We start from the raw sequence: 17,155 nt of genomic DNA on the forward strand, positions 1-17,155 counted from the left end.
CGTCAACAGAATCAGTCCCGGGGACCAGCGAGCGGGGCGGTGGGGGGTGGGGTGGTCATTGCAACTGTTGCCCACACCACCTCTTCTCTGCCCTTCATCTGAGCAACCGTCAGAGTCCTACAAATGGAAAGATGCCATAAAACCACCTAGTTAGGTGAACTGCCCCATAAACCTTTTTGCAAAATTTAGTGCGTTGGTGCCTTTCTCCGTCGAGTTCTCACTAGCTTTTCCAAGGAGTCCGCGTCTGAAAAAAACGAGATTCGCTGATAAAGTCCACTTCCTCATTTAACAATTGGAGAAACTGAGGCCCAGATACGTAAAAGCAGTCGTCTCAAGTCAGACAGAGGCATTATAGCCATTCCAATTCCAGCCTCACATTGGTGACCCTGGCCGTGCCTGATAACCTCCCCCGCTTCCCTGCAGGCCAGGGGACGAGGGCTTGCGTTAGGCGCTCTGGAGGTGTTGCAGGCCGTCGGGTTCCTTCGCACCAAGGAGACTCGGGCCAAGAGCTCAGCCGGGTCCCGGTGCCGCAAAGATCCCCCTACCCCGGACTCTGTCCCCGGAATTTCCGTTGCCATGGCGACTCCAGGGCGAGCACCAGACCCAGGGAGACCTTGGAAAGCGAGGCGACTGGGTGACTGCGAAGAACAGCGCCTACTCACTCACCTGACACAGAGGAAGCGGGCACGCCCCAAACCCCGGTCCCCAGCGAACCCGCGGAGCACCGAGGATTAAGCGAGAAGAATAACAGGAAATGACGTACATGCACGTGCTTCCGAGAGGGGCGGGTACAGGGCATTTGAGAGGCAAGGCCGATGCCCCGCGCCTGCGCAGCCACCGCCTGCCGCGCTGCCGAGTCACTGGGGTGGGAGGAGCATGAGCAAGGGGCGGAGCGCGTGGCTGAGTGACGCAGGCTCAGTGCGACTCGGGAGGCGCGGGCTGGCCCCTCCGCGGGTTTGGATCCGGGTCAGTCAGGCGCTGCGATCTGCGAGAGACGATCTGAACTGACGGGACCGGATTCCCGGAGCGCCCCAGCTGCGAGGAGGTGAGTCCCTTGACAGGACTGGGAGGGGCCGCGGCATCGCGTTTCGGCCTGCGGGCCCGGCCTGGCCTCGGGCGGCTTCCACTGGGCCCGCCCGCCTCTCGTCGCGTCGTCCCCCCCCGGCGTTGACTGCCTGGGCCGGGCCGGGCCGGGCCGGGCCGGGCTTGGGCCTCTCCGCGCCCCCTCGGCATCCGCGGCCTGGGTCGGCCCAAGCTCCGGTTTCTTTTCCCTTCCCGCGCCCCCGCGCTCCGCACCGCGTCCCGCCCCTCCGCCCGCTCCCGCCCTGCTGTAGCTTCCCCTTTTCGCCTTCCTTGGCCGCCCTTTGCCCCTTCCCGCCCTTTCCCGCTTGTTTCCGAGCCCCAGCCTCGTTGGCTGCCTCTTCGGCTCCGCTCCCGCCTTCTCCTGCATCCCTTGCGCCTCCGCGCGACTCCAGCCTCTCATTCTGGCCGGAGAGCATCCGGCAGAGGCACCTTTCCAGCTGGAGACCCTAGGCGGGCAGAGCGGAAGCCTTAATAAACAGCTCTCCACTCCCCGAGTAACCCCCCCCCCCCATTTCTGACCCCTTGCCTTCTCGTTTAATTGCGACCGGTCCAGATTCTGGCGAGGGGACAGCATTAACACCGTGCGTTACCTCTATCCGCATCGAGAACGTAGGGGGTGAGAGAGTGTGTAGGGATGGGAATGTGTTTTGGTCTGGGGAGCCGATAGTTGCAACCTAGACTTGATTGTGTCTTAGGGGGTTGCAGGACAGAGTTTTCTTGCCCGCACTCCGCGCTTCCTGGGAGGCTTGGGAAAGTTTCTAAATCTTTAACATTGTGATGACACGCTTACGCGGGAATCCTTTATTGATCCATCTCAGGTCTTTTCAGGGTCCTGGAAATTTGGATCCAGGTTTGAGGTTAAGAGGTCATGGTTTTAAAACTACAAGATATAAATAAGATTGTGACACATGCTGTTCTTTGAAGCTCAGAGAAAACCAGGAATTTGCCCTTTTGATGGAGGAACTTAGAAGAATTTTACTTGTCATTTTTGAAAGGTTGGGAAAATCCGAGGCAAAGTTAAATTGGCCCTTGTGATTTAACTTAAAACAATACAGAGTAACTTCTAATAGGCCTTCAAACTTTGATCTCTTTGGGAATTGTCCATTTTCAAGAAGTCATTGCAGTGAAAATGGCAAGAAATGTTTCCATAAATTTAATATTAATGAAAAAGGGCAAACCAGTTACATGTTTCCCAGAGTTAGTTGTGCAGCTCTTGATTTGAGTGAATGGGAAGCTAGGAATACAGAGGAACATAATAAGCCCGTTGTAATTAATTACAAACATGCTCTGATTTAGCTCTTAAGGTCATGTCTAAGACTCACCTTTGCTCTGGGTTAATATAACAGAGGGAAAAGGTGCATAATCGGAATATTGGAAATCTGAAAATAGTTTAGACAGAACTTCATCCCTAAAGTTTTACAATATAGCCAGTTTTTATTTTGGTCTCTTTTGGTTTTCAAATAATAGATCTTTTGGTGTGTCAACAAGAATGTTAACTAAGTTTGTATAAACACGTAGAGGTCACCTGAAGTGCAATTAAGTTAGGACTGTATAATTAAAAATTACATATCTGGGTGCAAAAGCTCCTTAGCACAGTGTTAGGGCAGGAATGAGATTCCAGTTCTTACAGGAATACGGTTCACAGTGCTAGTTTGTGTCAGGTTTATCCTTCTTTCCCTAATATCCAGTCTAGTGCCACAGCACATGGTAGGAATTCTGTAAATATTTGTGGATGGAATGAATTTCTGCCTGTAGGATTCAGCAGTGTCTGTTTAGATATGATGTGTACTGATTTCCAGAGAGACCCAGAAAAGGGTTTGTGTGGGGTCTTCAGGAATGGGAAGACTATCTTCAGATGTTTTTAACTCTGTGAGAGCAAATAGTGTGAGCATTTGACTGGCTGGTCATAAAGTAATTGAGGAAAACTATAAGCCAAACTTCAATTTAGTTCTGCCAGCAGAAATAATTTGTTTATAATTTATAGTAGCACTCTTTTAGGTACTGTGGAGCTTCCAAAAATATTAGGATAGGATGTGTTATCTTTGCTTACCTCTTTCCCCAGATATATAGGATATTAGTGGGTATCTGGGAGAGGATCCCCCTCTAAATCCAAAAGCATTAGAAACCAGCAAAACATGGAATTAATAATGTTTCCTCAAGTCGAGGTGCTGGTCAAATTAACCAGCAAGATATATGTGGGGAGTGTGTTTAAATTTTTTGATTTAAGAAGTTGCAGTAAAAGCTAGCTGAATGCTTTGGAGATCGTTTTCAGTGTTTGCCAGAGACATCTGCCTAAAATACCTTCTTCTACATGTAAGTAAATAAATAAATGAAATGAAATGATTAGTGTTAATTCCTTGCTGCTTTATTCTGCCACTGGTACACTATGATTACATTATATCAAACATATTATGACACCCTGACCTTTGGAATATTAGAGGTCTCACAATACCCTAAAACTCACCTCTGAGAAATGAGCAGATAAGGAATCAGAGAAGTTACGAGGGTCCACAGAGAGGCACTGCTCCTTCTGAGAGTGCCTGGGGGGGCGGAGGGGGGGGGAGGGGGTTAGATGGGGTTATAGCAAGTTAGAAATAAGGAAAAGGTAAAGTTAATCCTTTGCTTCACAAATCTACCATCTTCTGGTTTTTGTTTTACTTTTTTTCTTTCTGAGGCCCTGTGATACGTTCATGGATACTTAATATTTGTTCAGATTTGATGTTAACTAATTTATTACCTTAGTGAAAAAATCAGGAATCTAGATTTCAAAGGGTTTATTGACAGACTTCTCTGCTTCTCTGTTGTGTCTCTTATTGCTCTGATTGGCTCCATTCCCCTTTTCTTTGTTTAAATATAAAAACCAAGGTGGAAGAATGGAGAAGTTCCATTAATCAAACTGGTTAATTAAGTGGAGATCATTTAAAGGTGTATCTAGAGAAAAAAATATATATTTTTTACTTTCCACCTTTTTCTTTTGGCAAAGTTTTATCTTTTCAAGTTGCATGCATCGCTCATTTATTTTCTATCTTTCTTGTATGATAATTAAAATAGTTTGAAGCTAAAAAATGAAGGTATCAACCTTATTGGTTAAGAGTGTGGAATAATCAGTAATCATTGAAACATATTTGTAATCCTGTTTTAACAATGGTAACATCTTGATATCTGAGTATGAATATTTATATGAATATGAATATTGATATGGGTCAGAACGGCTTTAAAGAAATGCTGTCATGTGTCATGAAGTTATACTTAACGGGCATTGTTAGGGTTGGACTACACAAATATTCAGTATCATTTTAAAAGATCAGAATGCTATAGTTGGGCTTTTTCCTTTTATTTTTGGTGCAAAGTTCATTTTGTCTGTAGGTTTCTGGACCTCTACAACTGGACAGATTTTTACCCCTTGTTAAAAACTATACTTAAACATAAATTTCAGGTGATCTAGTTTTCAAAGCTGTGTGATAGGATATCGGCATCAAGTATTAGGACAGTTTAAATTCTACCATAATAATTGAGTAGGATACAGAATTGTTGAATCACTGTGTTGTACGTCTGAAACTAATATAATATGTCAACTGTACTTCAGTAAAAAAGTATATTCCAATAAATACATGTTTCTGTATCATTTTATTTGTTTTTTCTTAAGAAATAAAACCTATAGTCCCCAAATGTCTATACTGAAAATTCCTTTTAGAAATAGCAATTTGATTTTTTCTTCCTAACAAGTAGTAATGGTATCAGGAATATAGATTTTAACAAAAGGTATACTTTGAACCTACTGTTTTCACTTTGCTCATTTTATTTTTATTTTATTTTTTAGTATTAACGGCAACATCCATAGTAGTGTAAAAACTTTCACAATGAAATCTGAAGCCAAGGATGGAGAAGAGGAGAGTCTACAAACTGCTTTCAAGAAATTAAGAGTGGATGCATCAGGGTAATTAAATATGTAATATGTTATTTGGGAATTGTTTACTAGATTTAAATAGCTTTTTCCACTGAAGAAGTTCTCATGCTCTCCTAAAATTTCTCATTATTCATAAAAAATGAAAATGTTAATAGTGTGACATTCTACAGAATTTTGCACAGCATTATTTTACTTACAAAAGAAACTCTTAATGTTCACTTTTGAAAAGTGGTGGCTCATTTGTACTCCCATGTTGGGTGTTTTGGTTTCCCTTAGTTTTGAGGAGGGTTCCCCACCTCACTCTTGAATCAGAATTATCAAGCAGTATCCCATCAGGAATTTCCTCATACATCTCTAGGGAATCACAGTGTTTTTCCCTAAAAGTGAATCGGCTCCATAGAAATCCACAGACATTCTCGATTTCATATGCTCTGATTGCTGAGTCTATCACTATGGAAACCTCTATTCATTAGGGTTCTGTCACTGCGATCAATAATCTTGGACCCTTTCGCCAAACTAATTAGAGCACCTGCAGACCAGCTGCTGTCTGAATGTTAATATTTCACCCATTGCAAAATGTTCTGTGCAAGACTCTTTTCATCTCCATTCTTCACCCCAGGCCAGAAGAAATCTCGAATCTCTGATAGACACAGGAATATTTCTTTTCATGAATGGGAAATAAACCCTGGAAGCTCAGAGTGGAACACTTCACACCAAGTAATAATCACTGAGGTTTATTACCCACTTCTATGCCCTAGACACTAGCTTAAATATCTATACATGTTATTTAATCCTCACTGCCAATTTAGAAGATAGATACAATAGTTATTCCAGTTTACAGATGAGCTGCAGATGAATTAGGTCACTGGCTAAAGGCCACATTGGTGAGAAGTGGTAGAGTCAGGATTTGAACCCAATTTGCCTCCAGAACCTGTGCTCTTAACCATTCCTTTTTATGATACCTTGAAGATACCAGGAAGAGTTGCACACAGTAGTTGGCACATAGTAAAAATTAGTTGTTGTTATAGCTGTTTGTTTTTCCTGGTTTTGTTTATTTATTTATGGCTTACCAGGTGAGAAGATTTATACTAATGGGTTTGCACAAGAACTGTTAATGGTGCTCCCATTTGCTTCAAATAAGTATCTCTTTCCTCCCAGTGGCTTTTCTGATATGGTTATCTTGCCATTTAAATTGATCAGTAATTTTTAAGTCATTTTGGGAAATAAAAACAAAGCAGAGAAATAGATAGTTCCAGATTATGGTCACATTCCTTTGTGATTTCTGGTATAGAAATAATTTTTTTAATGAGGAGAATGCTAGGAATGTGTATACACATACAAATTCCTTAGCATATATAAATACGTATGAGTAACTTCGTACACGGTATCCTTTCCTGGTGTTTTAGGAAGTTGGAACATAAAATTAAACTATTTCAGTATCCCTAAAAATTACCTGGAACATTAAAAACAAAAACAACAACAGCACCTTTGAAGATTTTATATCTTACCATATCACCTGTGGTCAGATACTGCAACTTTGTAGTATGTGATATGCTTGGAGTAAAGTTATAGAAAGGGAAGGGGAGTAGAGAACATTTGAGAAAATCAAATAAGAGTAGAAGGGGTGAGTCATGAGCATGACTAAGCAGAATAAGACTTGTGTAATGTATCATATGGTTCTAGTTGTTTCATATTGTTGCTGATTTATAAATGGGACATCTGAGGTACTGACTCATAAACTAACCAAGCCTTGCCAGGAATTTAATATGATCCTGTTCAACAGGTTTCGGTTCCCAATGGTAATTTGTCTTATCAGGATAAATCTCTCTATATTTATGAGAAAACAACATAATCCTTTTTATCTGATTATAAAATAATACAGTGCTTATTACAGAAAAAGTCACAAAACAAAAAGTAAAAATCTCAATTTACCGTAACTGCTCTTAACAATCTAGGCCATCTGTACTTAACACCATACATTTTTTTGACATAGTTGAGATCATAATACATGTAGAGTTGTTTATCTAATGCTGTTTTCTCTTAATGTTATAAGCATTCTCTTGTGTCATTCAAGTTCTTTGTACACTTAATTTTTAATAAACTTCGAATATTCCATTGACTAGATGCATCATCATTTATATAATGTAGTATTTTCTGTTTTCTACTGGGCATTTAGGTTATTCCTATTTTTATTTTAAATTAATTTCAGTGAGCATTCTTTTATTTAGTAGGTTAAAGTGTCTTTTCTAAAGGATGGTTACTAATTCGACAGCATGTATAGTAGGAGCCTAGTGTGTGTTTGTGTGTATATTGAAAAGATCTGCAAGGATTTATACCAGAATGTTAATGTTGTAAATCTCTGGGTCGTGAGATTATAGACACTCTTTTTTTTCTCTCAAATTTTTTCATCTTCTTTACTGGGAACCATTATTACGTCTGTAATTTTAAGTTGCAAAGATTTAACTTGCAGTAATATTTCAAGTTTTTTAGTTGTCAAAAATACTCCTTTTTAAGTTAGAGGGAGTCTCCTGAAGTTTTTGCTCCTCAGCTTAGTTCTCATGACTCTGATTTGCCCACATAAAATAAGTGGTCACTGTCATTAGGGTTCTCTGTGGACATGAGGCCTTATCTGGCCCAGATAAACAGCCTAAAAGTCTATTTATATCCTGCTGCTGATCATACTTAAGAATTACTCTTTGGCTTATGACTCTGCAACTGTGGGCTTGTAGGGATCCCCTAAATTTGGTTTTGGAGGGAAATTTACTCTGAAAGGTAAGAAATTCTTTGAGAAACCCCAACGACAGATAAAGCCATTAATGCAAGTTGTGTTTGAGTTGGTGAGAGCCGTAAATTTTCCTCCTTTCGGTTTTCTGTAAGCTGTAAACTTTGTTGTTTCTCCAGGTCCATAGCATCTCTGTCTGTTGGAGAAGGCACAAACGTCAGAGCATCCGTCAGAACAGCAGCAGATGATACCAAACCGAAAACCTCATGTGCATCTAAAGACAGTTGGCATGGGTAAGAGCTTCTTGCTGCAGATGGTTTTTCTCCCAATACTTTAAATTACTGTTGGACTTCCCTGAGTATCCAGAAAAGAGTATGTTAGATGCAGAGCTTCAAACCCAATGATTAGGGATGAGCCATTCTTCTCAATTGAGAATATGCTGAGACTCGCTGTGTGGTTTGGTTCGTAGTCAATTTTTATAAGTGTCCTGTGTGTGTTTGAGAAGAATGAGTCTTCTCTAGTCATTCTCGGGTTTCTTTTATGTCCATTAAATCAAGCTTTTAAATGTATTATTTAAATATTTTTTCAATAATTTTTTCCAGTCTATTAATGATTGGGAGATGTATGTTGAAATCATATGGGAGTGAATTTGTCTGTTTTCCTCTTAAACATTTTTATTTTATGTATTTTGAAGCCATTTTGTTAGGTTTATACAGTCTAAGTTCATCCCAGTTTAGAATGTTTTCTTCTGATGAATTGAGATTTTTTTTTTTTTTAAAGATTTTATTTATTTATTTGACAGAGAGAGAGATCACGAGTAGGCAGAAAGGCAGGCAGAGAGGCAGGCAGAGAGGCAGGCAGAGAGAGAGGGGGAAGCAGGCTCACTGCTGAGCAGAGAGCCTGATGTGGGGCTCGATCCCAGGACCCTGAGATCATGACCTGAGCCGAAGGCAGAAGTTTAACCCACTGCGCCACCCAGGTGCCCCTGATGAATTGAGATTTTTAATGATGTAAGTGACATTCTTAATTCCTCGTAATGGCTACTGTCTTAAAGTCTATTTTTTTCAGAATTAATATATTAGTCCAGTTGTCTTTTTGTTGACATTTGCCTATTATATCATTTTTTATCTTCTATTTTCAACCATTGTGTGTTTTAAAATCTTAGATGTGCCTCATAAATATATATGGCCTATTTTGTTTTATTCATTCTGACAATCTTTTTCTAAGCCGAGTTCAGGGCATTTACATTGATTTTGATTATTGATTGATACATGTAGACTTGTTTCTGCCACTCTATGCTGTTCTACTTCTTTGTGTTTGTTTTTTGTTTTTTTACTCTTTCATCCTTCCCTCTTTGTTCTTCTCCCCTCCTTTTAAAAAGTTGTTTGAAATGGCTTTTTTGTTTTTTTTCCCCATCACTTTTCCTTCTCCTGGCTTGGAAATTATATGCTGTTTCTATTCTTTTAGTAGTTAGCCTTGGAATTCCACCGTACATGCTTGTTAACAAAGACAAAAGTTATTCCAGTGACCCTTGAACAACACAGGGGTTAGGGGTGAGAAACAGTAGAAAATCCATGCGTGTAAGCGGGCCCACGCAATTTAAACCATTCTCGTTCAAGTGTCAGCTGTATTTTAACCCTCCGTACAATCTTTTTACTCTGACCTCCTAACTTCCATGTGCAGTTGCCCAATACTTTACTTTTCTCGCTTCTTTTTAATCTCACAAATAGGTTTTATTTTATTATTTAAATAGTGTTTGTTTATCTCATTTACAGTTTCTTTGCTCACCATTATTGCATCTCAGACCTTCCATATAGGATGCCTTGCCTTTCTTTCTTCCTAAAGTACTTTCTTTAGAAATTCCTTTAACAAAGGTCTGTTGTTAATAAATAGGGTCTCTTGTAGAACTCCCCATACAGTGCATTTCAGTGGTGCCCCCTCCTTGTATAGCATCACGTTCTCTTGGTAAATATACTTTCATTTATCTGAAAACGTCTTTGTTTCATCCTTGTTCTTGGAAGATACACCTGATTTGATATGCCTGAAGTCCTAGTTCTAGATTGAGTTGTTTTCTCATATCCATGGAAGATACTCATTGTCTTCTGGCTTCATTATTGATGTTGAAAAGTCTACCTCAGTCTTACCATTCCTCATTTTGGGAATAATCTGTCTAGTCTCTGGCTGCTTTTAAGATGCTCCAGTTTTGGAGAATCTACAGTCTTGCTACAGTGGTCTAGATGCAGACTGCTCTTTCATTTGTCCTGTTTCACGGTGCTGCCTATATCTGTAGATCTCTTTCATCAGTTCAGAAAATTTCTCAGTCCTTAGCTCTTGAGAAATCACTTGTCCTCCGTGCTCTATAGCTTTTCCTTGGGAAACTCCAGATTTCTTACTCTATCTTACATATTTTTTTAACTTCTTTTACGTCTTTTCCAAGTCAGGGATTGAGGAGGAGGAGGTCAGGGGTAGGCAGACTTTTTTTGTAAAGGGCCAGATAGTAAATATTTTAGGGTTGGAGGCCAAGAGGTGAGATTCAAGGATGTTATGTAGGTATGGATATAAGCGAGAAAATTTCTGCCCTGCCCCATTTCCCTGATGCACACTGTCCTGGCTGGTGGACACACTTTGTGTTCAGTTGCTTAGTTTCAGGGTGAAATGATGAGCCAGGTGGGGTGCGAGGATGGATGACAATACTGGAGTCAGTTTTACCTTGTGCCCTGGTGGCACCCAGATTCCAGCATGCCCTTCTTTCCTCCAGAGAGCCCCGCATAAACCAGACTAATGAACTGAGATTCCGCCTCTCAGGTACTGGCGGTTGCTGGCAGCAGAGCCCCAGCATGTAGATGGTACCAGCATGGGACCTCGGCCGTGGTGGGATGCATCTGGCCAGGAAGGCAGGCACAGGGAGTAGAGAACCGGGTGAATGGGGATACCCTACCTGGTCTCTGGCTCACAGTGCTAGTCCACAGGAGCAGTATCTGGGGGCTGTATGAAAACAGCCAGTTTTGACCCACAGACTACAATTGGCTGAACTCCGTTAGAAATAATTCAGATTTATCTTCCAGTTCAGTATTTCTTTCCTTAGCTCTATTCTCCTGTTTGGCCCAGCCATTTAATTTAATTTCAAACTTGTTTTTTTTTTTTTTTTTTTTTTTTTTTTTTAAGTTCTTTTTGGTTCTGTTTGTAGTTTTGAGTCACTTTCTCTCTTTTTATTTCCCTTTGCTCAGCTCTTTTATTTATTTAAATATCTTATTAAAAGTTATGTAGAGCGTCTGGTAATTCCCAATATCTGAAAACTTGAGGGAGTCTAAATTTATTCGTGATCTGTTCCCAGTGGTAGAAATGAATCCTAAGTCTCTGCTCTGTGTGGTAACCATGACATCATGACACAGTGGCCGTCTGCGCCGTCAGCCGCACACAGTGGTATAGAAGCTTCTGTTCAGAGTACAACACTTGGCTTTACAGCATCAGGTGCTTGGGGCAGGGGCTTTTCCAGACCCAATGGCTGATGGTTCCCAGGCCAAGGGTTGGGACCAGGAAGTGTTCTGCACCCAATGTTTGGCCCAAGAAATGCAATTAAAAACTACCCTTTACCTCTTCTATTTCTGTAGCTTGCTAATAAGGAGATGTTGAAGTTTTTGAGATGCAGACTTAGGCATCACTTGGGGGGAAACTTAGGACCTCAGACTCAGGAGAGGAGGTAAATTTCCAACTATCACAAAGATTCCTTTTAGGAGAGCTGCGTGTCCCAACATCTTTTTGTGCACTGTTTTCCTCTTAGGTCTACAAGGAAGTCTTCACGAGGAGCAGTGAGAACCCAGCGTCGTCGACGTTCTAAGTCTCCTGTCCTTCATCCTCCAAAGTTTATACATTGCAGTACAATAGCTTCTTCTTCCAGCAGCCAGCTCAAGCACAAAAGCCAGACTGACTCCCCTGATAGCAGCAGTGGGCTGGGAATTTCCACCCCTAAAGAGTTCACTGCAGGAGAATGCTCTACTTCTCTCGATACTAATCTCACAGGGGCAGTCGTTGAGCCTTTGAGAACTTCGGTTCCCAGGCTCCCATCAGAGAGTAAGAAGGAAGACTCCTCTGATGCTACCCAAGTCTCCCAAGCAAGTCTCAAGGCCAGTGATCTCTCTGACTTTCAATCCGTTTCCAAGCTAAACCAGGGCAAGCCATGTGCATGCATAGGCAAGGAGTGCCAGTGTAAGAGATGGCACGATATGGAAGTGTATTCCTTTTCAGGCCTGCAGAGTGTCCCTCCCTTGGCCCCAGAAAGAAGATCCATGCTTGAGGACTACTCTCAGTCGCTCCACACCAGAACTCTGTCTGGCTCTCCCCGCTCCTGTTCTGAGCAAGCTCGAGTCTATGTGGATGATGTGACCATTGAGGACCTGTCAGGCTACATGGAATATTACTTGTATATTCCCAAGAAAATGTCCCACATGGCAGAAATGATGTACACCTGATAGCAAGAAGCTAAGTCCTATGCTTTAAACCAATGAAGGGTTGTCAGAGAGATTTAGTTAATGGCAGACCTTGCGGCCACGTTATGTGAGAAGACGTCTCCTTCTGCTCACTGTGCTTGCAATAAAAACTTTTCTTGGCATCTCCATTCATCTTCGTTCTTTAAACTTACTCTCTGCATTCTTACATACGCACCAAGGTGAGCAGATCAAAGGAAAATCCCTCTTCTTTAGAAAAGTTCCTGGGAGATGAAGAAACCATAATTACTTGACTGGTAGCGATGGGTATATGGTAAAAGGCTACAAGTAAAGCATTGCATTTTTCAGATCTGTTTAAGATTTGTCAGCCCAGGAAAATGAAACGTTTTGTAATTGGACTAAACATTCGTCATGCTGTAGTTGCCAGCCAGAAGTTTAGAAGTTCTATGACTGATTTAAACTGTCTCTGATTTAACACAAGTTTATTGTGTCTTTCAGGGTTCCTTATGTCATTGTTAAGCCAGAGATCTAAGGTTTACATTCATTATGAATAAACTAGCTGGCCTGCCCTGTATTGTTTGAGAGAATCATTAACCGTCACCAAATAAACCCCTGCCGGCACTTGGTACATGAAGGCACGTTATGTGAAGTTTTTCAGGTAAGAAGCAGCGTGGAGCGGCTGCTTCAGTTGGAACGAGGGGGCGTAGTATTTGAAACCAGCGTGCATCTTCTCCATCGATGGCATTTTAACATCTGTGACACGTTTCAGTCACTTGTAATGTAGATCTCATACCTCAGTTTCAAATGTTCCGGATGGATATTATCTCTTTCCACTGCCCTCCTACCGCAGCCAACCCAAAACAGAATTTGATACACGCGCTATCTTGTGTTTCTGGTTGGCCATCCAAAAATTCCCTCCAGAGTTCGGTAGAGGGAAAAAAAAAAGACTTCTCCTCAGTTTCAGCTAGAGGATGAATCCCTGTCTTTTTCAGATGGCTCCAATGTGAATTTTACAGATACCATATAACATATTTTAATTCAAACCATCATCCTAAGCATTCCCATTAAATTCATTGAAAACCTGTCCAGCCATTTTAACATCATGTTAACAGAGAGTTGGTTTAAGTTTTATTTAGGTTACAAAACAAGTTTTATTCTTTACTAAAACATCCCACTGAGTGGAGTTGGTTCATGACAGTGGGTGGGGTTTGGGCTTCACACATAACGCGATTTGCACTTGGGAGGGGTGGGAAGGGTATTCCCCGGAAAAGCCCTGAACATAAGCTGTGGGAGATCTGTGCTAGTTACTAGTTTGGTGTGGACTTAGTGACATCTGAAGGCTGTGGTTTGAGCAAGGGAGCACAGTGCCTTGCCATCACAGCCCTGGAAGCAGAGATTTCTTAATGCTAGCAGAAGGAATGTTATTGCATAGACCTAAGGCAACGGTTGTGAAACCTTTGGTCTCATGACTCATTTACAAATTAAGGATGCCAAAGAGCTTTTGTTTTTGTGGGTCATACTTAGAAATATTTACCATATTAGAAATTAAAATTTTAAAAATATGTATTACTTGATTTTAAAATAATGATTTTATTCATGTTAACATTTTTACTTGAATTAACAAAATATTTTAGTGAAAAGAGTGGTGTTGTTTTACAGTTTTGCAAATTTCTTTAATGTGTGCCTTAATAGAAGACAATTAGATCTCCTATCTGCTTCTGCATTCAACCTCTTGTGAACATTATGTCGCGTGACCTCTAGAAAATTCTGTACATTTGTGGGAGATGAGCATGAAAAGGGCAGTTAATGTTAATATCATGATACTAGTTTTGACCTCACAGATGCCCTGAAAGAGTAGATCCCCAGAGCACACTTTAAGAACCACTGATTAGACCATTAGAGTTTCTACTGTAAAGGCACCTACCACCCACGCCCTCATCTCCACAACCAGCGTCTTGCTTCACCTTTTGTACTAGCGAGAATGGAGTAATTCGGGCTGAGTGTGGTACTTGAATAAAGATGGTTCCTCAGTCTTTTAAGTCTTTTTTAGCTTTTGAGTCCTGTAGTCTGGTTATTTACTTAGTTCTATATGATAACAGAACAGTCATTAGAGAGTGAAGGAAGATGCGCCTTCCTTTCAAACAGAAGCTGTCATGAGCAGGGTTGTCCGGACAAAGTTCCAGTGGCTGAGTAACCGCTTGAAGAAATCCGAACTTGGGTGAAAGCTAGCATTCCAGATCCATGAGAATAAGGGTTAAGTATCTACATTTCAGTCAGAATCTCAAAACATGAATCCTGAAGCTAAAACTACTCTGCTCAGACCCAGCTGGCCAACTTTAATATGAGTGTCCCTCACTGGAATGTGCGACTTTTCGTGAGTGATTTATTGAATCAGTCTTTCTTGAATGCACCCTGGGAGATGGATTCAGATTATGGATTGAGAAATTTTACTCTGATGGAAAAGTCGCATCCTGACGTGTGCCTTTATGAACTATTCACAGAACCTGCATTCATCCATTTAGTCAGCAAATATTCCTGGAGTGCCTGCAACCATACGAGGTGCTGGGGATAAAACAGCAACAGAATGACATCCTTGTACTCGAGAGAGGATTCCAAGATCCTAAGGGCTGGGGCTGGGGACGGTTATTCCTTTCTTTGGGTGCTCAGAGAAGCTTCTGTGATGAGGTCAGTGACATTTGAGCTGAGACCTGAAGAAAGGGTAGATATAGTAGATATTTGGGGGCAGAGCCTTCCGGACAGATGAAACAGCAAAGAATGTCAACGTGGCTTGAAGCAGGTGAGGTCACAGAAGTGTGGGGCAGGGGCAGATCATGGAGGGCCTTGCAGGCCATTTTAAAGGATGTAAGTCCTGAATGAGGTAAGGGGCCATTTGGGGGTTTGGAGTAGAGGCGAGGCATTATCACACTGGCCTTTCCTGAGAACACTGGCTGTTCTATGTGAACTGGGGAGCAGGAGAAGAGGAGGCGAGGAGGCAGTTGGGAGGTCACGGCAATGGGTTTTGGTGGCTTGGACCCTTGGCAGTGCAGAGGAAGAGATGTATTCTGGAACAATTTCAGAGGTACAGCCGAGGGGATTTGCTGATGGGTTGGATACAGGGTATGAGAGAAAAACTGCAGTTAAGGACTCCAAAGGTTTTCAGAAGCTGGAAGTTGGCTGGAGGAGCAGATACGAGAGAAGTTGGGAGTCTGGTTTTGCTCTCACCAAGTGTAAGTTGCTTCTGAGACCCCCTGTGGTGATGTGGTAGACCTATCCTGAAGATCAGTAGGGAGGTTCAGGCTGGAGACATAAATACAGGAGCCACGAGGATAGGGGTCTTACTTAAAGCTCAGACTGGAGATCACATAGGAAGTGAATGTAGGTAAAGACCCAGACAGAGGACCAAGCTCTGGGACATTCCCATGGTAGAGAGGTCAGCGGAATGAAGAGGAACCAGCCAAAGACTAGGTAGGAGCAGCCAGTGAGGTGGGAACAGAATCCAGACAGCAGTCCCATCGGTCAACTGAAAAAGCGTTTAATTAAGAAGGGACTTGGAAGCTGCCAAATGGTGCAGAGAAGGAAAGGTGAGCACCGGCTGTGAGCAGGCACTGGGCATACAGCGTGAGCTCGAGCGCCAGGCACTTGGTCTGCGTTCTTGCTTTTTTGTGGAATGATGATAATCCTTGCTTCAAACTACTCATAGTTTAGAGAAAGAGCTCACATGTGCAAAGGCATTTAACCCAGCCAGGAAGCTTCTCTGAGGGAAGGTGGGGCTTCATCAGCTGAGTCTTCGGTGGGTTTCTATGTGCAGGCCTCTTCTCTCTATTCTGGATTATTGGGGTCATCCCCCCCCGCCCCCAGGCTCCCTAAGAAGTGATCCACATCTGAGAAATGAGAAAGAAACAGAGGAAGCAAGTGACTGCTCTCTCTGATCAAAGGACAGAACCACAGACAAAGAAAAGACCTGGGAAAAAGCAAGAATGGGATAGCTCTTCAAAAGTGGTTTAGAATTCAAGTTTAATAAATTCCCTTCTGCCCAAGGAACTGGGCTTTCCTTAGGAAAAGCTGCTGTAATGCACGGATGGCCTCAAGAGGCCTCCCTTTCCTTGAAATGCACTGCTTCCATGCCGCAGGAGGCAAGAGCTCCTCCGAAGCCCAGCCCGGGTTGCCTAAGGCCAGCACCAAATTCGGCAAACAATGGACTAAAACTTTTAAGAAATCAAAGCGCCCCTTTACCGATAACTTAGTTTATCAGCTTAAAAAGTGAAAAACCATAGGGCAATGCTGAGTAAACAAGTATTGTGAAGAGTAAGGAGGACTGTGGTGTCGAGGTATTTAGTATTTAGGGGATGATCCCGACTTAGCTCTTTGGTGACTATCTTATTAAGCATTCCAGTTTGAGGAGCAACTTATCAAGTGAGCATAATATTAATAATAGCTAATATTTATTAGGTGTTTAGTGTGCTCCAAGCCTTTTTACAGTATTAAGTTACCCAACAATATAAGGAAGATACTGTTACCCTGAATACTAATAATCCTTCGAGGTAGGTACTTGCACAAAGAATTTGTGGCTTAGGGAAATTAACAATTGGTCCAAGGTCACCCCTTGTGAGGGGCAGAACTGGGATATGAACATATACCTAACTCCACGGCTACCTACTCTGCAGAGCCTATGGCACATGGATTCGTGAAGGTATAAAAAATGTTACTAAGAAATGGTTTCTTAATTTGAAAACATACAGTGGTTCTTTTATTTTTTTTTAAAGATTTTTATTTATTTATTTGACAGAGATCACAAGTAGGCAGAGAGGCAGGCAGAGAGAGAGGAGGAAGCAGACTCCCCTGCTGAGCAGAGAGCCCGATGCGGGGCTCGATCCCAGGACGCTGGGACCATGACCTGAGCCAAAGGCAGAGGCTTTAACCCACTGAGCCACCCAGGCGCCCCTAAACATACAGTGGTTCTTAACCGGGAATGAGTCAGATTCATCTGAGGGGATTTTA

General features: G+C 42.1%; 1 protein-coding gene across 2 annotated transcripts; it reads left to right on the plus strand.

The window, feature by feature from the left end:
* Nucleotides 1-919: 919 nt before the first annotated feature.
* OSER1 (oxidative stress responsive serine rich 1) lies at nucleotides 920-12,731 on the plus strand. Of its 2 annotated transcripts, none has more exons than XM_032838533.1 (4): nucleotides 920-1,045; nucleotides 4,904-5,020; nucleotides 7,892-8,005; nucleotides 11,494-12,731. In XM_032838533.1, the coding sequence occupies exons 2-4, from the start codon at nucleotides 4,944-4,946 to the stop codon at nucleotides 12,179-12,181; spliced, it is 879 nt and encodes a 292-aa protein (XP_032694424.1). In that variant the 5' UTR covers nucleotides 920-1,045; nucleotides 4,904-4,943; the 3' UTR covers nucleotides 12,182-12,731. The 2 variants fall into 2 exon arrangements, with proteins under 2 accessions (XP_032694424.1, XP_032694425.1); XM_032838534.1 differs by lacking the exon at nucleotides 920-1,045 and adding an exon at nucleotides 3,659-3,688.
* Nucleotides 12,732-17,155: the final 4,424 nt, after the last annotated feature.

This window comes from Lontra canadensis, unplaced genomic scaffold, assembly GCF_010015895.1.
Source record: "Lontra canadensis isolate GAN:19392208 unplaced genomic scaffold, GSC_riverotter_1.0 scaffold105, whole genome shotgun sequence".
Classification (NCBI taxonomy): domain Eukaryota; kingdom Metazoa; phylum Chordata; class Mammalia; order Carnivora; family Mustelidae; genus Lontra; species Lontra canadensis.